Here is a 21,101-nt window from a genome sequence, read left to right as displayed (position 1 = left end):
ACGCCAAGGCGCGCTGCAGGGTGTCCCCAGCTGAGCAGCGAGGCATGTTGGGACACGTAGTCTCCTCCCCCCCTTTCGCCTGTTACGCAAATGAGCAGCGAGTGGGCGGGGCGAGTCCACCAGGGTTCCTCCCCCTGGCCGCCATCCGGTTGGTGGCGGGCTCGAGAGGCCGCGGGGAGGCAGAGCGTGGGCCTGGCGCCGCGCATGCGCGGAGTGGGAGGGGTGGGGGGAGCGCTGCTGCCGGCCGCGCAATGTTTTGGGGGCTGTCAGCGGGGCGCGCAGCGCGCGGTGCCGGCGGCCGCTGTCTGCGCTGAGGGAGCGCGCGCCCCGCACCGGCTGGAGCGGCAGTGGTTGCTGCTGCTGCTGCTGCTGCGACCCGTCCGAGCTCTCCCTCCCGGCAGAGAGGCAGGGCTTATCGCCGGTCCCCCGAGCGGTGCGGGCGGGGAGCCGGTAGCCCCCGTGGCAGCGGCAGGCGGCGGCGGGGTGGCAGCGGCCGCGGGGATGATGAACAGGTTCCGAAAGTGGCTCTACAAACCCAAGGTAAGTTGTGAGGAGTCGCCGGGTGGTCGCTGCCCGGCGCTACCTCAGCCGCCTCACCCGGGATCACCCTCGCCCCGTTTGGTCGGGATGTCGAAGCGCGGACCCGGCGCGCAGCCGCGGGTCGTTTGGCACCGGTACCTTGCTCAGCCGCGAGCCGCGGAGCGGGGCTCGGTGCGGTTCCCTTTGGCAGGGTCGTGCTGGCCGCGGCCGGTGGCGGCTCCGCGGGGGTGTGAGAGGCAGCGGGGCGGGCGCGCAGCTCGTACCGGTGTGCGCGGAGCGCTCGCCCGCTGCGGCGGGAGAGATGACAAAGCAGAGCGTGTGCCGTGGTGCGGGCTGGACGTGGCGAGAGCACGGCCCGGGGGGCACGGCGGCACCCGGGAGCCTCCGGAGCGGCTGTGGAGCTGTCGGCGGGCACCGGGGCAGCTTCTCCCTCGCCCGGGTCTCGGCAGCCGTACTGCGGGCGGCTGTCCCGGCGGTCTGCATCCGGAGACAGGCGGTTCGGTTGTCCCCGGTCTGCTGTTAATGCTGCCCGCCTGCACCTGAGAAACTTCGTAACTTAAATACGTAGTTAAATGGTGCTCGGTGGATGCGTATTTTCCGCTCTTTTCTTCGCGCTCTGAAATTCTTGGAAGGAATCCAGGATTCATAGCTTGCTTTGTAATAAAATTATCATTCTGTGGCACGAGTTAAATAACAACTGTCTGGAGAGTGATCTTGTCTCACATCTGACGTTCGGCTCGTACATCAAGGGCATCACTCGTTTTGAACATCTACAGCATCTGCGTTTTTTTTTTGCCCAGGCATTACAGCAGCCAGTTATTCACTTTATGAAGTATTTGATTTCATTTTTGTCCCCGTCTGTTACTAATGCCCATTTCACCTTGTGTTTTAAGTAATAGTGTTAAGTCTTACTTTTGTAAGCCTCTCCTGCACACAGTGCATTCTCCCGGATCACAGCCAGTATTGCTGATGTTTAGTGGGGTTTTTTGGTGCGTTTTCTTTGAAGAGGTGCGGTGATACTGCAAAATGAAAGTTCAGGTTATGCCGGCTTTCTGGGTTTTGCCTGTAGCTGTAACCCGGGTGAGTGCTGTTGGAGAACGCACACTTGTCTGATACTGTTGTTAGTTAACCGATAGGAAAATAATGTAGTTATGAAGAAACTGAAAATACAGTAACGAATTACGGGTAGTTTTCAGTGAACTTTGTTACTTGTTTATGTGCTATGCCAAGGAACAACTAAGAAACTGTTAATAAAAAGAAATACTGGTGATCTTAAACACAGAAGAAATCATTGCCAATACAGCTTTGTCACTATTTTTATAAAAATTGAATAAATTTCATGTTAATGTACTTTCAAATGGAAAGTTCATCTTTTTATGGTAGAATTCAGTTTTTGATATACTGTTCCTTTTTCTCTGCTGCCTGTTCAGCATCCAGGCTCTGAATCGAGCAGTGTATGCATCTGCTTCTCTGGGACTTTTCTGTGATAAAGGAACTTTCTAAGCCTGTCGCATGGCAATGGGCCTTGCAGATCAGTAGCATCTAATGCAGTTAGTCTAAAGTCAGCACTGTGTCCTTCTTACTGTATATTTGTACTTTGCAAGTAGTTTTTTTGCTAGTTTCAGTAGCTTACTATATAATTGTTGTGCTTGTATTCAGAATGGTCTACTACTGAATTGTAATAGAGTGTGTTCCTTCAGAAACAAGTGTTTTTCCTCATGTGACTATTGGGTTGGTATGGATAATATAATTAAATACGTAGAAGTTTGATTAGCACTTTTTTTGGAAGAAAGTATGATGGAGGAGCTCACATTTAGAGACTGTTTTGTATACCACCTGCTTCCCTGTCTTGGGGAGTCTGTCGGATTAGTGGTTTCACAGTCTATTTTGGAATGGGTTTGAATATAAGGTGTTTTGAAGGTGACTTTTCTGTATATTTATGGTGTTTATTCTGGTGGGGGCTCTCATCACTAGTGACTTACGGTGCTTTGTTATAATCCTCCATTGGGTATTCTGGATGCTAGGTACATTTTATCAGTTAGATTTTGCTACTTCCAACAATGGGGAAGGCTTCTTCTGAAGTATTCCAAGTCCTACTGCCATAAAATAGAATTTCTGCGTGGCAGCAGATTTTGATGGTACTGGGCATTTGGCCTATGGCTTTGACTGCCAGAGGTACTTCTGAACGCAGGGGGGGATGACATCAGAATGCAGCAAATTTGGAGTACAGTGTGATGTTTTAGCCTAATCCCAGGGGATCTATTTCATGATTCCTCCTAAGAAAAAAACCCAATCCCAAAATATGTAAATTAATTCAGCTTAATCTTTGTAAATGAGGGAGATGAGGAAATGAAATTGAACCATCAGAATAATCATAAAATTACTGTAAGATGCAGGCATCTGCATCTAGGCAAACATATTTACTTGGTAACTGCTGCATCTCTAAACATACCAAGGAGGGGAGAGGGAATGCGGGTGTAGGAAGTGGAAGTCTTGACTAATGTTGTGAGCATGTCACAAGAGCAGCAGGACTTCCCTAGATCCCTGTGCAGTCAGTGCTCTTCCTGTCCAGCCCTGTTCTTAAGGTATGCTGATGCACCGGATTTTAATAAACGGGATCAAGTGCTGATGGTAGAGGTAACCAGAGGATGAAATGAATAGCAGTGATGCGCTCCGTGTAGCTGCTAGGAGGCAGACTTTGAACTGAGGTACTGGAGATGGAGCAAGAACAAGATTGTTTCCAGCCTCTTGTGCCACATCGATTATTAGTTTTGCAAGTGTTGTCTGTAAGATGGGTTTTCCGTTTGGGGACTGCAGATTCAATTCATTACGTTTTCTGAGGGAGACTGATGTTTGCTTTTGAATCAGGAGAAAATGCAGAGGAGTGACTTGATGCAATAGTGTTGTTGAATTGCAGCATACTGGAACAATAGTAACTCTGTGTGACCTCCTCAGGACACTGGAGGCTGAGACAAAGGATGATCCCTTCTAAATTAAAATATTTGTCTGTCTGCAAAGATATAACAGAAATCTCTGCTGTCACTTCAGGGAATTTATCTTGTACCTTCTGCTGCTGAAACATTCCACAGGTGTCAGGTCAGGACCTGCTTGCAGGCAGATCTGAGCATCCAGTAAAAACATGGAACTGGACTGTTTTTGTGAAGGTTTGAAATGCATTTGATATCCAAAGTATTCAGAACAATTCCCGTGAATGTTGCTGTTTAAATCTAGAGACCAGCTTGAAAAAAAGCTGGGTAACTAGCTCAGCTCTTCCAAATTGAGCTTGAGTTTATTGGTAGTTTGAAACAACTGTTTAGTGTTTGACAGGCCTCTAACCACAACTTTGAGATGTTTTCAAGCTGTTTAACAGAACAGACTGAAACCTCTTCAGTGTATGTTCATTTTTAACATTTTTAGTGGTTTAAAAATATTGCTTGTTTTGTGTTTTCATTTGTGAAGCTGAATAAATCTTTACCTGGAGAATAAAATATGTTTTGGTTTGGCTTTTCTTGTGTTGTTTTTTATTAGCATGGAACCTAACCTTTTTTAGGTAATTATTTCAGTTGTGCATTCACTAACCTGGTCTTTTGCTCCTATTTTTTTTGCATAGTAAAAAAATGCAAACTTCTTGCAGTGAATGTTGAAGAATTTGTTCTGTAATCCACACAAAATTCATAGTCATTGGTAGTTAATGTATTGCTTTGTGAGTTCTTTGTCTCAGTTAAATGATGCTAGCAAGGCTTGCATAAACATGGAGGTTTTGTGTAGGTTTTTTTTCTTTAATAGCCCTCTGCTCCAAGACTGACTAAGGTGGAGCTGAGCCCTGAGTGTCTGTTCTAACTTGCATGGAGATGTGAAGACAGGTTACTGAAATGGCCCCGACTACTGCCTAGGCGTGAATGATTATGAGAAGTAGGTACTCAGCAGACCTGAGTACCTGCTTCAGAGGGTATGCATCTTCTCCCCCTTGAGTGTCTGGAGATGCTCGGAATTGCAGTTGCTACATTTCTGGGTATTCGTTTTGAAGAAGTTTTCATTGGTTTCTTTTTTCAATTCAGTCATTACTTTCTGCAGCTGGATTAGGAGATACCTCAAGCCAAGAGGTTCTTGCTGTCTTTTGACATGGTTCTGCAGTGGTGCTGTCTAATCAGAAATAACATTTAGGGATAAGTAATGTGGGAGTGCCTGGAGAGGTACTGTGTTTGTGCATGGTGTCTTTCTCTAATTTTTTTGAGGGTTGCCTTGCATTTTACAAAAGCAAGCCATAGCTGGTAATAATTGTTACTAAGGGTAGCTGTTAAAGGCCTTTGAGCAAAGGGACAGGTATGCTAATTTAAAGAGAGGCTTAAACCAAGAAACAGTAAATGGATATCTTGGAAGAAGATCTCATGCAAGTAAGAGAGAGCATTCCTAGGGGATCAAGAGCAACTCTATAAAGTAGAAAAATGAGAGCCAGTGGCAACAAATAAATAATCAAATGACTTCCTGGAGCTTCTGCATTACTTTGCACAAGAAGTGTTTAAAAAAAGAAAAACCAAGTCCTAGGTGAGGTGAGTGAATGGGAAAAGCTGCATGTAAAATCATCTTTCTCAGCAGTATTGTTGGCATTGCTTAGTGGCAGAGCTGACTCAAAGTGAAAGATGGGAAATACAATAGGAAATAGTCAAATTCTTTTTTATTTCAAGGAAGAGAAAAAATATGCTTGCAGGAATATTTGTAGGAAAAATCTATTTCAAGTAGAAAAGGAAGGGATCTTTAATGATTAATAGAATTTTGAACATTAGAAGAATGGAAGGTAGTAAAAAGATTACACAGTCAACTATTGGCTTAACATACTGTAAAGAGCATTTTCAAAGTTGGGTCAGTAGAATGAGATGCAGGAAGAGGGGGAATTATTTTAAGCAGTGTTTTGATGGATGGAGGTGTTCAGAAATTAAAAAGGACAAAGCTAGCGACATAGCCAAGCAACTCTTGAGACTAGTTTTTAGGGAGTGAATGAAAAAGGAAGGATGATTTTACGATATGTAGAAAGCAGTTGGCATCTTATTTTAGCTACGATCTCCAAATCTTAAAAGTGAAGGATTTCTCCTTCAAAGAAGAGGAGTGAGTTCAGTGTTGGAAAAAAATGGCTTGGAGAAAACTATTTGACTGAGGAGTGAAAGAAGGGGTAAATGCTATTTGTAGCATGTTCTTTTTATTGGTGCCATACAGAGATCAAAGCCTTTGGGCACAGCAGTTTGTGAACAAAAGTTGTTATTTAATGCAATATTTATATTAATATCTAATGATTTTCAGACAGAAGAATGAGGAATTTTTCTTACTTGGGGAAAGAGCAGTTAGTGAAGATTTTGGAGATTCTCACTATTTTCATGATCAGCTCTTTAATCTCAATTATTGGCTTAATTATTCTTGTCACTGGTGTCTCGTCAGAGGCTGCAGTGATTGAACACCGTAATAAGCATTACTGATAACAGTCCTGAGGAAGACAACTTGTAAGTCTATGATTCTAAGTCCATACATTATTCAGTTTGAGTTTTGCACACTGAGCTGCTTCATTTTAGAAGCACCATCTAGTGGTTTGAACACAAGTGTGGAAACTAATAATTCTTCACTGTTTTGTTCTGGCTCTCCAGCTAGCTGAAGACCATTACCTGCAGTCATGTTGTTTCTTAGCCTTGATTTTACCTGTATCTGAAGAAGGAAAGTGAGAAACTGTTGCAGTTACCTATAAGAGAATTGCTCAGCTGTTCTTAATTATTCTGATGTGAGAGAAATACATACACCTTTATGAACTTATTTTTGATGTAGATTACTGTGAGCAGAGTCATCATATATCAGATCACAGGTCCATCTAGCCTTGTGTGATGTCTGGTGGTTAGCTTTCTCTGTGTCCTATAACGCATGCCTAGGGAAAAATGATGAGAAGAATAGAAACTGATATTTCCCCTGGGCTTTGCTTTAAGCTTATGGTAGTCTGCAGCACAGGAGTTTGCTGAGCTGCAGATTGTACTCTTATAATTCAATAGCTTGTGAACATTCTTTCTCAAAATGTCTAATCAGTTTTCAATTCACTTATACTTCATAATGGTAGCTTCATAGTGCTTAAAGCTGAGGCTCATTCTAGTGAGGCAAGTGTTTTCTTTATAAACTTTTTCAAGCAGCCATTGGTGTGACCTAATACATCTTGTCCTCTAGACTATTTTCCATCCTTTCTCTTGGAAACTTGGTTTCAACATTTAGATTCTCTTCTTCTCTTCCCCATGTGGTGGTACTTAATAGAATTTAGAAAACAATACTTTTAAAGATCACAATTAACTCTTCCTAAGTTATTTTAGAAGAGTGACAAAACAAAAAACCCACCAAAAATATCCTCAGCATTGGACCACAGATGGTATTTCCTTACTGAACTAACTGAAAAATAAACAGTGCAAATAATCTTGATGTGCTTCATTTGACTGCTTTAATAGTTATCATGATCTGCTTTCCTGGTGGTTGTGCCAGCAACATTAATTTAAATGAATTCAGTAAAGCTATTTTTAAGTAATGATGTTAGAAATAAGTTAATTGCAGGCTGAGTATGTTTGTTTGGCTCATGTTTGAAGACTGACCAACCTTCATAGTTCAGGAAGAAAGAGCAAGTTTCTCCAGCTTGGTCATTTTACTGGAGGATGCTGCTAAATTGGAATCTCTTTTACCTTTTCGAGCTCAGACTGTTTTCATCATTAAAGTACAAAGTATCACAACTCTTCATTGTATCTAAAATTCCAAACTGGTGATCGTGGCATAATGGCCATGATGTTCCCTGCTTGCACTCAGGAAGTGAATTGCTGTGTTCCATGCTAGCTGAAGCTGTTGAATCCTATAAACTTGAGCTATCCTTAAGTCAGCTAAAGAAAGCAAAGCACTTAACCGGGGGCTGTGGATAGCTCAGTGTAATAGGATATGGTTTAAGGCAGTATCAGCTGCCTATTTGAAAACAGGTGAGTGATATATAGGTTGTAATGCATTTCATAGAAGTCTAGATTTAGGATATGGGAAAGAGTTTTGGGACTTGAACAACATAAAGGTACAGCCTTTCTGTCTCAGTATACCTTGCTGCCATAACTGAAAGGTCTTGCTCTTATTTATTTATTTTGGTGATGAGGGTCAGACTTACTTCCTACATCCTATCTGTGTGTCTCTGTTCTGCCCTGCAGGCTGTAGGGCTTGCCTTCTCTCTAGTATTCAGTGACTTTTTTGTCTTATTTCCTCCAGCCTCTAGCCTGGCAATTCTTGATCTTTTTGATCACATCAGTGGTGGTTCTTATTCTGATTCTCCTGCATTCACCACCCTGTCCTCCCTGGGTGAATGAGTGAAAGGAAAGCAGATGGGGGGAAAAGAACACTGAAGGGGTGAGATGTGAAGAAGATAGGATGGAAGAAAATGCCTTACATAAAAATGCAAGAAAAATAGTTTGAGTGTATTACTCTCCTACTATTTAAAAACATGTGCTCTTTATTTTCAAATGGGACACAGGTCAGTTTAAATTTGGTGGTATTTATGCTGGAATGTGTTAATTCCTGCCATCCACTGGCACTTTGATCTCAGAATTATGGGTGGTTGAAGCTAAACTAACTGGATGCTCAGGGCATTCTGCATTTCTGCTTTGCATTCTTCCAATTCTCACCTTCCTTGTAAGCCTATCAACGTAGGAAATGTTTCCTGACATTCTGAAGTTCATCAGATGTTCAAACCCCCACTTTGTCCATGTTATTGTTTCCTTCCATGAAAGGAACTGGCGTGAAAAGAGTCTTGTATGTTTGACTCTAAGAGGCTTTTGTATGTTTGTCAGCTAGGAATGTTTCCTAGGAATGGTATAGGCTCTCATATCAGTGCCTCTTTCTCTACTTTTGTAAGCACCAATTTCCTGATTGAAATTTCACCCTGCTGTCTTAGTCCAGTTACTGGACTTTGTGTGCTCTTACCATATGAATGATAATGTATCAGCATGCTTCCTGTAAAACCTTCCAAATCCTCTCAAAACACTATTTGCTTTTACTTTATCTTCAAGATTCATATGTATAGAGTGCCTGCACTACTGAACATAGTATTTAATGTCTTTTTAAAGTATTCTGTTGAAAAGCTGGACAAGTACACTCAATCTAGTTGACAGCCATATGAAAATACCTTGATGAAGTTACCATTATATCATTTTATGGTGCAAAATGGATGGAAGAATCTTGTAGAATAAAGAAAGGTTAATATGTAAGGAGCAGGAAAAAAAAAAAAGCAAAGGGTCATCAAACAAATCTCATCTTGAACCCATGATTTATTTTGCTTTGTATTTTAAATAATCTTGCATGTCCTCACTGAGGTGTGTGAGATGAAGTGGAAATGGAAACTAGGTTTTCCAGTGTCCCTTGGTAATGGATGTTCAACCTTAAAAATGGTTGGTTGCATGTTTACATGAGTAGATCCTGTAAGGATATATACTGCCATGAGTGAAATGTATTGCATTTTTGCAAGTGTGTACATAGGCTCCATTGGGTGATTGTAAAGAGGATTGAAAAGTATTGTGTTGTTCACATTTTTTAGCGTGTGTTTCTATTTGACATGTATGCTTCTGCTGGTGAGTGTGGCCAGTTCTGGAAGTCTCTTTTGAAGACTACAGGTAACAGAGGGTTCTTTTATTTCATAGCTGTCTTAAAATTTTTGTATAAAAGTGAGCATAAGCATGTTATGTCATTATCAGCAGCAAGTCATTGGAAGAGAGCAGCTTATTTGATGTACCTTATGTTAAAAAGTATTTACTGTTTACTGGCAGGTATTCACTGGTGCAACTGTTGATTCGGTTAATATTTTCTTCATATTGAAGCGATTATGGAGCATTTTTTTCAGAACGGATGTGCTTATGTTGGAGAATCTGGCTTCAGATTTCAGATTGGGGGTGTTGGAGGCGTTTTATGGAAGGACATTTTTGGAGTTTAACTGTATTTTGATCATTTTTTTTGCTAATTGTTTTGTCTAAGCAGTGAATTGAATGTATTTGAAGAAGATGAATTCTGTCCAGAGCAAATAGGTTTCAGTAAGGCTGGCTTTTGATTTTGTGGGGTTTCATTTGTGGATTTTGTATTGTTGGGGTTTTTAATTTTTATGTATTTTTTTTTTAAATCAGGCTATCTTATACCTCTCTGCATGTGCCAGTTTTGTTCACTGTTTGCAATAGTTTGTTTCCCTAACAAAAACATGGCGGGGGGGGGGGGGTTGGAACTTGATGATCTTAAGGTTCTTTCCAACCCTAACTATTCTATGATTACTTCCCCCTAGATCTTTTTTTTGGGGGGGGGGGGAGGTGGGGGGAGTGGGGTGTTTTGCACGTCATTGCAGACTTGCTACAATTTATTTATTTATTTTTTGCCATCTTGATTTCAGTCAGAATACTTGACAAATATTATACTTGACAGTAGTGGTGACAGTAGGAAGACAGGTACTGAAGTAGAGAGGCAGTAGGCTTTTTTTTCTCTCCAGTTCTCTCAGTAGAAGAGGCAAGGAGGCAAGGCTCGTTATTGGGCATTTGTCTTTATTTCAGAGCATATATTCCTTGACGCTTTCTGTCTGGTTATTTTTAAAGGACTATTTTCTCAATTAATCAGCCACAGTGTTTCCTTTGACAGTTCCTTTAAAAAAGCCTTAGTCTTCAGCTGTATATATTTTTTTCAGTTGATTTCTTCTTTTGCTATTGAACGTTGAGAATTACTGTCTGGCACTTTCAGAGTAGGCAGTGATGGGTGTAGTTGATAACAAGAAACCTGTAAGTTAATATTAAAATAACCATACCTCTGAATTTTAAAGTGGTTTTAGATATGGAATCAAGATGCATCTTTTAGAAAAATAACTGCATCTTTAAAAAGCCATGACATACTTCTGAGCATAAAATACTCAAAAGAATTTTTATTCTACAAGTGTTCTGTTAACTTCTTGATGTACTTATATGTATATCAATCTATATGTACAGATATACACCCACATATATAGCCTACGGTTCTGATATATAGTACATAGTGTATTAACAAATTATATACTGTATGAAGAAATAAATGTAGGTGAGTTTGAAGGTTCCTCGTTGCTTTTCTTTCCTACATGTAACAGAGTTAATCCATTGTTTAAATTGACCTGACTCCATCTGTGCTTAATGAGCTTTTTGATTAGTTTAGAAAAAATATGTATCTGATAGATACTAATGCTTTTTGAAAAAATATAAACTGTGTAAGACTGTCATAAATAATACTTCATGAGTGCTCCTGAAGAGTTAATAGGTGGCAGCCTTTTTACTGGAAACATTAGTTGTGACATAAGAAAGCTAAGCGTCATTTTTGCTTAAGCCTGGAGTTATTTGTTATCAGTCTGGTCAAGCAATGAAATCCTGTGAGGGTGGTTCTAGCTCTTTTTATAGTTATTTCTCTTCCTTTCTCTCTTATTGTGTGTGTGTGTGTATATATATATATGTATATGTATCTGTGTGCCTGTGTGTTGTGTGTGATCCAAAATGTGTGTATCATCTGTGCATCTTTCAAATACTTATTCTTCCTAGCTTTCAAACGAGGGACTGAGGCATGAAGATGACATGAGATTATTCAGTGCCCTTAAATGTAAGCCAATAGCTAAACTAGCTGGAAGAGCTTAATTTGGGAGTTTATTAACCATTTTTTTCTTATTCACAGCTTCTTCTCATCCTCTACTTTATATGAGATTATTTTTCAGTTTAGGTTATTGTGCAATAACGTTTTCAGATGAAGCAGTGGACCAGATTGTATGTACTTTGCTATTCGAATATTGGAGTGAAACTTACTGTTGCCATATGTTAAGATTCACTGTCCAACTCTTGCTTATAAATGTGAACATATGGGAGATAGGTAATGGTGATTTTCAACTGTTGGTCATGTTTAAACCAGTGCTGCACTAACCATGCCTCCAGTCAGGTCGGTCTGTCTCATCTCCCCCTTGTGGTGCCTTCACTGGTTTATACTGACGTGCAAAGCTCCCAGAGGAGGAAAAAAAGGTTTTCATCTACTGAAAGGCTGTTGTGATTGGGAGGCTGGGGAGTGGCCCCCAGGTCAATAGCTGTCCATGAGTCCCAAGTGCAAAGTACAGAAAATCCATTTTATTGAGGTGAAGTATTTTGCTTGCAGCATGTTTGGTTTGCGTAAATTGAAATTGCTGTGATAAATGCCACATAATAAAAGAGGAATTAGAAGTTTCTCTTAAATGTGTCTCTTAAATCACAGTGGCATCTATGATGTATATAATGTTTACAGTGGTGGATAAAAGTTTTATCAGTAATTACTAAACTTAACCTTTGAACCTGTTTGCTGCAAGCTCTTCTGATAGAATATGTTTTAGTTACTCCATATCACAACTCTGGGAACTAACTCTATTACCATATATTGTTCATGACTCCTGTCTTTTGGTGCTTATTAGGTAACTTTACTATTGTAACAATCTAAATCTCCTACAAAGTAAGATACGATGAAATGTATTAGTGCAGTACTGATCCCTTCAGAGCAGAGAGAGGTGTATTCACTTTTCTCCTCTGGTCACAGCATATAACTCCTACCAAGAATCTTTGTGAGTTCTCCTTGTGAATTTTAAGTCAACCAAGACAGTACAGAAAGTGCAGAAATGCTCAATTTACAGCCATGTGCTCCTGTCTTAAATCGCCACTGTTAGTACTGGATGTTGTGTGGGCATGTTTTGAATTGGATCAGCTTTCAAACACTGGTGGAAACCTGCTTACTTCGTTCATGTAATTTTGCAGTTTTCAGCTTAACTGGGGAGAGGGACTGCATGTTACTCCTGTTTTGGTGTCAGTATAGTCTGTATGTTGCCTTGTACCAATGATGGAGTTGCATCTTCAGTGTTTCTAGAGCTTCTGTTTTATGTTGTATTCATAATATCAACACTGATAAAATGAAAACCTAGTCCAAATTGCACCTATTCTCTTGCTCTTTCTTTTGTAGGAAACATGTTAGTTCCTGTAATGCAAAGAGCAGTTGAAAACCCAGGGGAAGTCATGTGGGACTGAGTTGTACTTTTGATTCAGTTCTTTACCATAAAACAGTCTCACCCAAAGGTATTTTTGGGTAACGTGAAAGAGCAGACCTTGTATAAAATGTTAATGCAAGTAATCTTGCAGTGACAAAGGCACAGATAATATTTGCTGGAAGCAAAGTTCTGCAGTAGTGAGACAAGGCAATGAGCTATGTAAAGGGCAGGGGTTTCACTCTTTGAGCTGATGCTTTGAGCTAGCTGTTCTTTCCAGAAAGAATTGTGCAGGCATTTGGTTAATGCACTATTGTGTGCTCTGTTTCAAGTTCAATATACATAAATTGTCAAACTTAGAACTTGCTAATTTGGGGCTTGGAGCCAGTAAAGTGAAGGATCAACTAATTACACTATTGGAAGGTATTAATTTCAAAGCCTTTTAAAGCCTTCTTTCTATTTAATTTTCATCAGCTGGCTCAGAATTAATATACTTAAATGGCAGTTGTGGTGGGTTGACCCTGGCTAGAAGCCAGGTGCCCACCGAAGCTGTTCTATCACTCCCCCTCCTCAGCTGGACAGGGGAAAGAAAATACAGTGAAAGCCTGATGAGTTAAGGACAGGGAGAGATCACTTACCCCCCTAACCCTCCCCTCTTCCCAGGCTTAACTTTACTACCTCCTTCCTAGAAGCACAGGGAACTGGGAATGGGGGTTGTGGTCAGTTCATCCCTTGTTGTTTCTGCTGCTCCTTCCTCCCCGGGGGAGGACTCCTCACACTCTTTCCCTGCTCCAGCTGGGGTCCCTTCCACAGGAGACAGTCATTCACACACTGCTCCAACATGAGGCCTTCCCAGGGGAATCTGGTGCCTGAAAGCACCTCCTGCCCTCCTGCACTGACCTGGGTGTCTGCAGGGCTGTTTCTCTTGCACAGTCTCACTCTTCTCTCTGGCTGCAGTTGCTGTCATGCAGCAAGTTATTTTCTCCCTTCTTAACTATGTTATCACCGATATACTACCACCACTGCTGATGGGCTCAGCCTTGGCCAGCAGTGGGTGTATCTTGCAGCCGGCTGGCATTGGCTCTATGGGACACAGAGGAAGCTTTGGCATCTCTCACAAAACCCACCCCATAGCCCCCCACTACCAAAACCTTGCTGTACAAACTCAGCACATTGTCAGATAGCGTAACATTTTTCACTGTGTACTTGTTGGAATGAGACTGAAGAACTGTAAGTAAGAAGAGAAGTATACATTCTGGTGTTTAGCTTTAGCTGAAGTTGTGGTTTTTGGTGTTTTTTCTTTTTATGTACTCTTTGATTACTTGAAAGCCAGCAAACAAAACTTCTGCACTGCTCAATAGAAAAGTAAGATCTGGGATACTCAAGTAGAGGCACTTTTATTTTGTGTATTCCTCTTCCCACACTACCCAGAGTAAAGCACCATCAGTGAAAGTGTCTGTAACTCACTGTATTCTGTGCTGGGAGAGCTTTAGTGTGGTGTTGAGTGGTCACAAAAAGAGCTAAAAGCATTGCTGCTCTTAAAGCACCATAGTTTCTTCTAGGGAGGCTATTTGCTTTAGCATCTTAGGAGTAATATGGATGATGATACTTAAGTGTGTTTCTATATCTATGTACCCATTTCCCCATTTCCAGTCCATTGGATCCATGTGGAGCAATTAGGTATTTCATATCTTGGGTGCAGGAAAAGGCAGTCTTCCTAAATGCTGCCTTCCTGAATGTTATTCCCACTCAGAACACTTTCTGTTGGTGGGATGAAAAGATTTTTGTGCCATTCATGTCACCTTTCTGGATAAAACAAGGTGTTGGGTGGACTCTAACCTGCCTTCAAAGTTATTTCCAAATTTTAATTACTTCTGGAAAATCAGTGATGGATTTGTTGAGGAATGTGGGGAATTGAATAGAAACTGTCTATAATCAGTGTTGGAGCACCCTCTGCAGCCTCATAATCATATTTAAATGAGCTTTGTACATTTCTGGTGATAGATTAATGGTATGAATATCCAAAAAGGAAGATTAAGTATCCAGGTGCTTTATACTGCTCTACAGCCCATTAAATAGAATGGTAGATCCTTAGGGAAAGCAGTCAGACCTTTTGTATCTATTATTCTACTGTACCTCTCCTGAAAAGGAAACTCGCAGCAGTTGCTGTAAGTTCACTGAAGTTCCGGCTGAAAAGTAAAGAATAGCATATCCACTAGGAGTTGTGTGAGAATTAGTTCTGTATGATAGGCAAATGATAATGCTGTTTAATAAACTGGGGAGAAAAGCTGAAGACTTATTCCCCTTTGGAACTGCCAGTTTATTGCCTTATGATCACAAGTTTCCAGGATTTGGTTACTTAGGAGTCATCTGGGGGCTTCATCTTCAGCCACAGACTAATTACTGGTGTCATGCTGGGACATTGGTTCAGGTCAGGCTGGAGAACTGTGTGGCCAGTTTTATTGCCAATGCTGTGGGCTGTTTGTGAGCATTTGGGTTACTTCTCATCTGCTGATGCAGTCTGACCTTCCTTAATTTATGAGAAACAGCAGGTTGTGAAATAGTGTGTTGCAGGCACTCAAGACTGCACAACGGAGCCATAAGCAACTTGTGATTTGTTTTTATAAGTGAATGTTGTTCTTGATGTACAATGATAATTCTTTTTAATATGTCAAGCCTTCTTTGTGTTTCTTCAGTGTGTTCAAAATACTGTAATGGTAACTAGTGACACTAACAAAGCACATGGGAGTTTCCTCTGCTGTGTCCTTTTAGAAGTGTGTAACTTTGGGTGATGCTGTTGATTACATTATAGCTTTATGTACACCACAGATGGATTTGCAGCTGTGCAAAAATCACAGAATTGTAGAAGGGATGAGAGGCTGGAAGGGACCTGTGGAGACTGTCCAGTCCGTCCCCCTCAGCTTTTCAGGACCATGTCTAGTCATGTTTTGAATGCCTCCAAGGATGGAGACTCCCCTAGCCTCTCTGAGCAACCTCTGCCAGTGCTCAGTCATGCTTACATCAGAAAAGTGTTTCCTGATGTTCAGATGAAGCTTCCTGTATTTCAGTCTGTATCCATTACCTCTTTTGCTCTGACTGGGTATCACTAAGACAAGTCTGTCCTAGTCTCCTTTGCACTCTCCCATCAGATATTTATTCACATTGGTAACATCTACTCTGAGCTTTCTGTTCTCCATGCTGAGCTGTTCTGGTTCTCTCTGTCTCAGTATGACAAATATTCTGAGGCCTGAATCATCTCTGTGGCCCTTTGCTGGACTCTTGCCAGTATGTTCATGCCTGTCTTTTAGTAGGAAGTCCAGAACTGGACCCAGCGCTCCAGATGTCTCATTAGTGCTGACTGGAAATGAAGGATCACTTCCCTTTACCTGCTGGAAACATGCTACCTACTGCAGCTAGGTATTCAGGGATGCAGGACAAAGTTTCAGAAATTGGATTACTCTTCTGGCAACAGAACATCATTAAGGCTTATCAGTGAAATGGAGTCCATTTTAAATGAATGCTTCCAAGCTTATAGATCCAATAACTTCTTATAAAGCACAACTAAAACCCTTACATTCTTCCATATTGAGTGAGATTGCCTCAGGCCAAAAGCAGATGAATGGAGACCTGAGAGAGACCCTAAATACACATGAAGTAACGAAAGCTATTGAATGAGATGATAAAATTAATGTTTTTTATTTTTTCTTTTTTTAAAATGTGAAAATAAAAAGGCAAAGCATTTTTTTTTACTTTTTTATCCTGTGTTGAGGAAGGACAGGTTTTGACAGGTAACTTTTCATCTTCAGTGGCTGATACCTGTACACCTTGCAGAAGTGTTAATTCTATTTCATTCTAAGTCTTGCCAGATTTCTGTGTGTGTACATGGTGTAAGGTTTTTAAATGAGGAATCGTCAGTTTTGGTGGGGAAAATTCCTCTGGGAAAACAGGTTTTTTACACAGAAGCTGTGACTCTGGATACTTTGAATATAGCCACGTTTGCTGATCTAGTTTGTGGTCTGCTTTGGTTTCTAAAATATGTATTGTGGCATACTGACAGGCTTCCTTTTCAAGAGATGTTGGATAGGCTTTAGGCTATTCTTAGAAGAGTCTCTAAAGAGGAAGTTTTCCCTGAAGAGAAGGTTATGGTTTGCTTTCTATAATGAAAGTAGCTGAAGTCCAGAGTGGAGCTATTTATTCATATGTAGTATGGCAGTAGAAGCTTCCAGAAGGTACCCATAAGTTAATGAAGAATTCGTTCAAGTGTTCTACCTTTTTGTAGGTAGTTCCTTTGGAGATGTTTGCATGTGAGAAGAGCCTGGGGCCAGGTTGCTACAGCCTCTGCCAGGCTCCTGTTTAATGTCTGTGTGCTGTTGTCAGAAAGCACACCTTATTTTCTAAAACCATAAAGCTATAGAACAAAACTATATTGACATTTTCTATCTTTTCCGTTTGCAAACAGTCTGAGAGTATTTGCAATTATGTAGGCTTTACAAGAGTTGCAGAGAAGGAGAAACATAGCCTCCTTTTCCTAAGGGAAGAGGTATTGCAAAGCTACTCAAAAGCTAACTTTAGCCTAGTGAAGCTAGTCTGCTTCCCACATCAAGGAAGTGAAAGACACTTCTGTGGGAGACAGTCTGTAGCATCTGTAGTTAATTTTTTGTGTGACTTGCCACCTAGAAGAGCTCTTGTCTCCTATTCTCTGCTGACTCCTAAGCAGGGCAAGTCACATTCCTGCAAGTCTAGTTTCTGTGAATACTCCTCTTGGAGTTCCTGAAGTGAGATAAGGAACTGGCTCTCAGCATTTGAAGTAGTATTATTTTCTTCATAAGAGGTACTTTTGGGTTTTGCACATAAAATAATTGTTTTATTTAAACTTGTAGAGACATCAGAGAATGGACATGCATCATAGCAATAATTTTAAGAGTTTGTGTATGCGATACGGGATTCTTCCAGTTTCTGACCTTTCCTAAAATCATGTTGTTCTGTAAGAAGAAAACTCCAATAAGCCTGACAGTAGAGAATATTCATAATGCTGATTGTAAAATCACAGAATGGTTTGCATTGGAAGGGACCTCAAAGCTTATCCAGTTCCAACCCCCTGCTGACACCTTCCACTAGACCAGGTAGCTCCAAAGCCCCGTCCAACCTGGCCTTGAACACTGCCAGAGGTGGGGTGGCCACAGGATTAGCCCCTGTTGTATTCCCATTACCTCACTCTTCTAAAACATCAGCTGTATCTGAGTTTTAACTGATACTTCTAGCAGCTTTTTGTAAAGAATTGGTGAACTCAGGCAAAAAGTCTTCTGAGAATGGGACACGACTCAAGTTACAACTTGAATTGACAACATGGTCTGGCAGAGACCTCAGTTTGTCATATGAAGAATGCTGAAGTTTGCCTCTCAGATCTGAACTGGTCTGGTTACAAAGTACTAATCCCAAATTTGAATACCTATGGGTTCCACTTCACTTACACTTTTCCCTTCAACCAATTTAGGGTAAAATGTAGTTCTCTTTCTTTTTTTTCTTTTTTTTTTTTTTTTAGGAATGTCTTTTTATCTACTTTTTTCATAAATTTAATTTTCTTCTGAACTGCATTAAAATGGTCAGATCAGCCTTTTCAGAAAATCAGATTTCTTAGGAATCATGGCTTATTCCTTTCTTCCAACAAGACTAGATCTGCCATAATTCAGTGTTAAATTGTGCTAAACAAATGAAGAAATACATACTTGGAGTGTTATCTTAGTCCTCTCGCAAGTCAAAGGGAACTCTATATTTAACTTCACTGGTGGTAAAAGAAAAAACTTCATGCCCAGCTTTTGGAGGGTATGAGCTGGCTAAGACTTTGGGATAGATATAGGGACTGTAGTGACAGGACAAGTGCTAACGGGTTAAAACTTAGGGGAAGTTCGGGTTAGATATAAGGAAGAAGTTCTTTACTGTAATGGTGACAAGGCACTGGAGTGGGTTGCCCAGGGAAGCTGTGAATGCTCCATCCCTGGCGGTGTTCAAGGCCAGGTTGGACAGAGCCTTGGGTGGCATGGTTTAGTGTGAGGTGTCCCTGCCCATGGCAGGGGGGCTGGAACTAGATGATCTTAAGGTCCTTCCCAGCCCTAACTATTCTTTGATTCTATATATGCTTGTTTTTTCCTCTGGGCAGGCTTTCTCCAATATGACTAGAAAAGGTCAGTAATGGGACACAATGCCTGGAAATGTAGTTATTTACCTTTTCCTTTATTTGGACCCAGGCATGCCTAGTTATTGTTTTCTTTCTTTAACAAGAAATATATACAGCTGTATGCTCGACCTGCCCAGGGACTGAGATGTCAGTAGCTTTTCTAATCGTTGCATGGCATCCCTCATGCAGCTCGTAGCTTTGGTACAGCCAATTGAAGTATTTTCAATTCTGCAGCATCAGGTGGAGTTGCTGTGATGTGCAGAAGCAGATTCTCTAAACTTCAGCCATGAGGTCGAACAGCTTTAGCTGTTCTCAAAGGTGTTTTTCTAATAGTTACCCATGGAAATCTCCTTTAAGTAATTAGTCTCCAATATAGTAATTAATTTAAAAAAATGCTTAGTTCACGAGCTGGATGCAGATTTTAAGTGGAGGTGCCTCTGCATGTGTGTGTCGCCAACCAGACATGAAATACTTCTGAACTAGTTCAGCAGGGAATGATACTTCTAATCAAATATTCTCACTGTTCCTTTACTATCTGTAGTACGTCATTGCTAGCTGAAAAGCACTGTTGCCTGTCACTAGTTGTCTGAACAAATTTTTCCATGGAGAAACTTTCATAACTAGATGATCTTAAGGTCCTTTCCAACCTAACCGTTCTGAGATAATTTATAAAACAGAAATATTTGGATGTCTAACAGCAGTTTAATAATTAGCATGTTCTGTTTCTTAACATATAAAAAACTGCAAAAAAAAATAGCTTCTAATTGCAACATGTCAATTTTCATATGGATTTTTACTTACTAGAAATATTAGAGGAAATTATATACATCCAGACATGCACCGAGGAACCAGGTAACTTTTGGAAACAGCTGAAAATATACTCTTAAACCACTTTTCCAGTCTTACTATTTAGCATGTTAAGTGCAGATTTTAGTAGGCTTTAGGAATGTGTTTTAACTGTTTTAATACAGATATAATAACAACAGGTAGAAACGTGAATGTCACTTTTGTATTGTAGCAGCAGAAGCCTGTTACTAGGCACTATAAACCAACATAGAGTTTTAGAACAATGTTGCTGAGAATCAGTTTAAGTGTGTGTGGGGGGGGGAGTGTCTCAGTTTTGATTTCTTTGAAGTGTTTCCAGCAGCTTGAATATCTGCACAAATCTGTTTTTGCCTGGAGTTCGTACAGGTAGCAAAGACTACAGGGAACTGGGTATAGATTCTCCTATTGCCTATGAGTCTTTACCAGCTTTGGTGTGTGTGTATCACCTGTTTTAATAGTATATATTCACAGGTATAGAGATGGTTGTGGGTGAGAACTGAATAAGCAGAATAACCTACCAAATTATCATCAATATATACTGCATTGCTTAAACAGTGTGTAGAAGAAGTGGGTAAATTAAGGTTTGTAGATACATAAACTTATTATGAAACAGATTTCTACTAATATCTTCTGGAATTATTATTCTTCTCTGAAATGTTTAGCTGAGCAGCAGATGGAGATAAAGAGTACTCATAAATTGTCTTTTCTTTTTTTCTATTTTTTTCTCATGTCTGCTTAATTAAGCATCACTTTTTTATAGCTGGTTAGAATCTCTCTACTGATACATGTACAGAGCTAAAGGCCTCTTACTGACAAGGTCAGGCCATGTGGATGTATTTTTGTGTGTTACCTTCTTATCCTGAATGATTGGGTTTTTATAATCAAAGTGAAGAAATCCAGACATCAACATTCCGCTGCCCCAGATCATTCAATTGCAATGTCTTTTCTCCCTCATTGTTCTCCTTTGGAGAAATAAAATTTAAGTTTGATGATATCTCCTGAGTCTTCCAACCAAGCTCTACAGAGCTTTGTTATAGACCTGACAGAGTCCCCAAGCCCAAAAGCTTGTTGCTCCTACAGATATGTGTGATCACAAATGACTAAAATGGGACTTTATTCTCTGATATTTGAGGGACTGCAGTATGCCTGGAATTTTGAACTATACAGACATTGTGTAACTTGTAGCAAATGTGGTGATAGACCATTAATGCATGCATCTTGCCACTTAGAAGTGACTTGATCACAGTGTGATCTGTCATGTGACATGTAACAAGCAAAAGCTGCTTATACATGGTTCTGTTCACTGAATGCCAGTGTTGTGTTGTGGTTTTGTTTTTTTTTTCTGGAAGGAACATTTCATCTTCTATTTAGACAGTTTGTGTCTACTGTTGAAATATGCACTGGTTTGTGTTAATTACTGAATGGGGTTTTGTTGCTGTTGGTACCTACAGGTGGGCAATCCCTCTGAAATCTAGCTGGAAATGCTACATACATTGAATTTGGCATCAACAGCTTTTCTGTATAGTATAGAATCATAGAATG

General features: G+C 40.6%; 1 protein-coding gene across 4 annotated transcripts in view; it reads left to right on the top strand.

The window, feature by feature from the left end:
• Positions 1–220: 220 nt before the first annotated feature.
• The window catches only part of ZFYVE28 (zinc finger FYVE-type containing 28), a 150,350-nt gene continuing 129,469 nt past the window's right edge, over positions 221–21,101 (top strand). For 3 of the 4 annotated variants that reach the window (XM_061359835.1, XM_061359834.1, XM_061359832.1), the window contains exon 1: positions 222–540. In XM_061359835.1, the coding sequence (XP_061215819.1) occupies positions 502–540 (39 nt within the window). In that variant the 5' untranslated portion in view covers positions 222–501. Of the gene's footprint in view, positions 541–21,101 lie in introns of all 4 variants that reach the window. The other variant, XM_061359833.1, reaches the window with a different exon arrangement.

Source organism: Neopsephotus bourkii, unplaced genomic scaffold (assembly GCF_033783945.1).
Source record: "Neopsephotus bourkii isolate Nb327-2 ecotype Australia unplaced genomic scaffold, CSIRO-AGI_Nbou_v1 NB_994, whole genome shotgun sequence".
NCBI classification, from domain to species: Eukaryota; Metazoa; Chordata; class Aves; order Psittaciformes; family Psittacidae; genus Neopsephotus; species Neopsephotus bourkii.
This window is presented reverse-complemented; position numbering and strand designations above follow the sequence as displayed.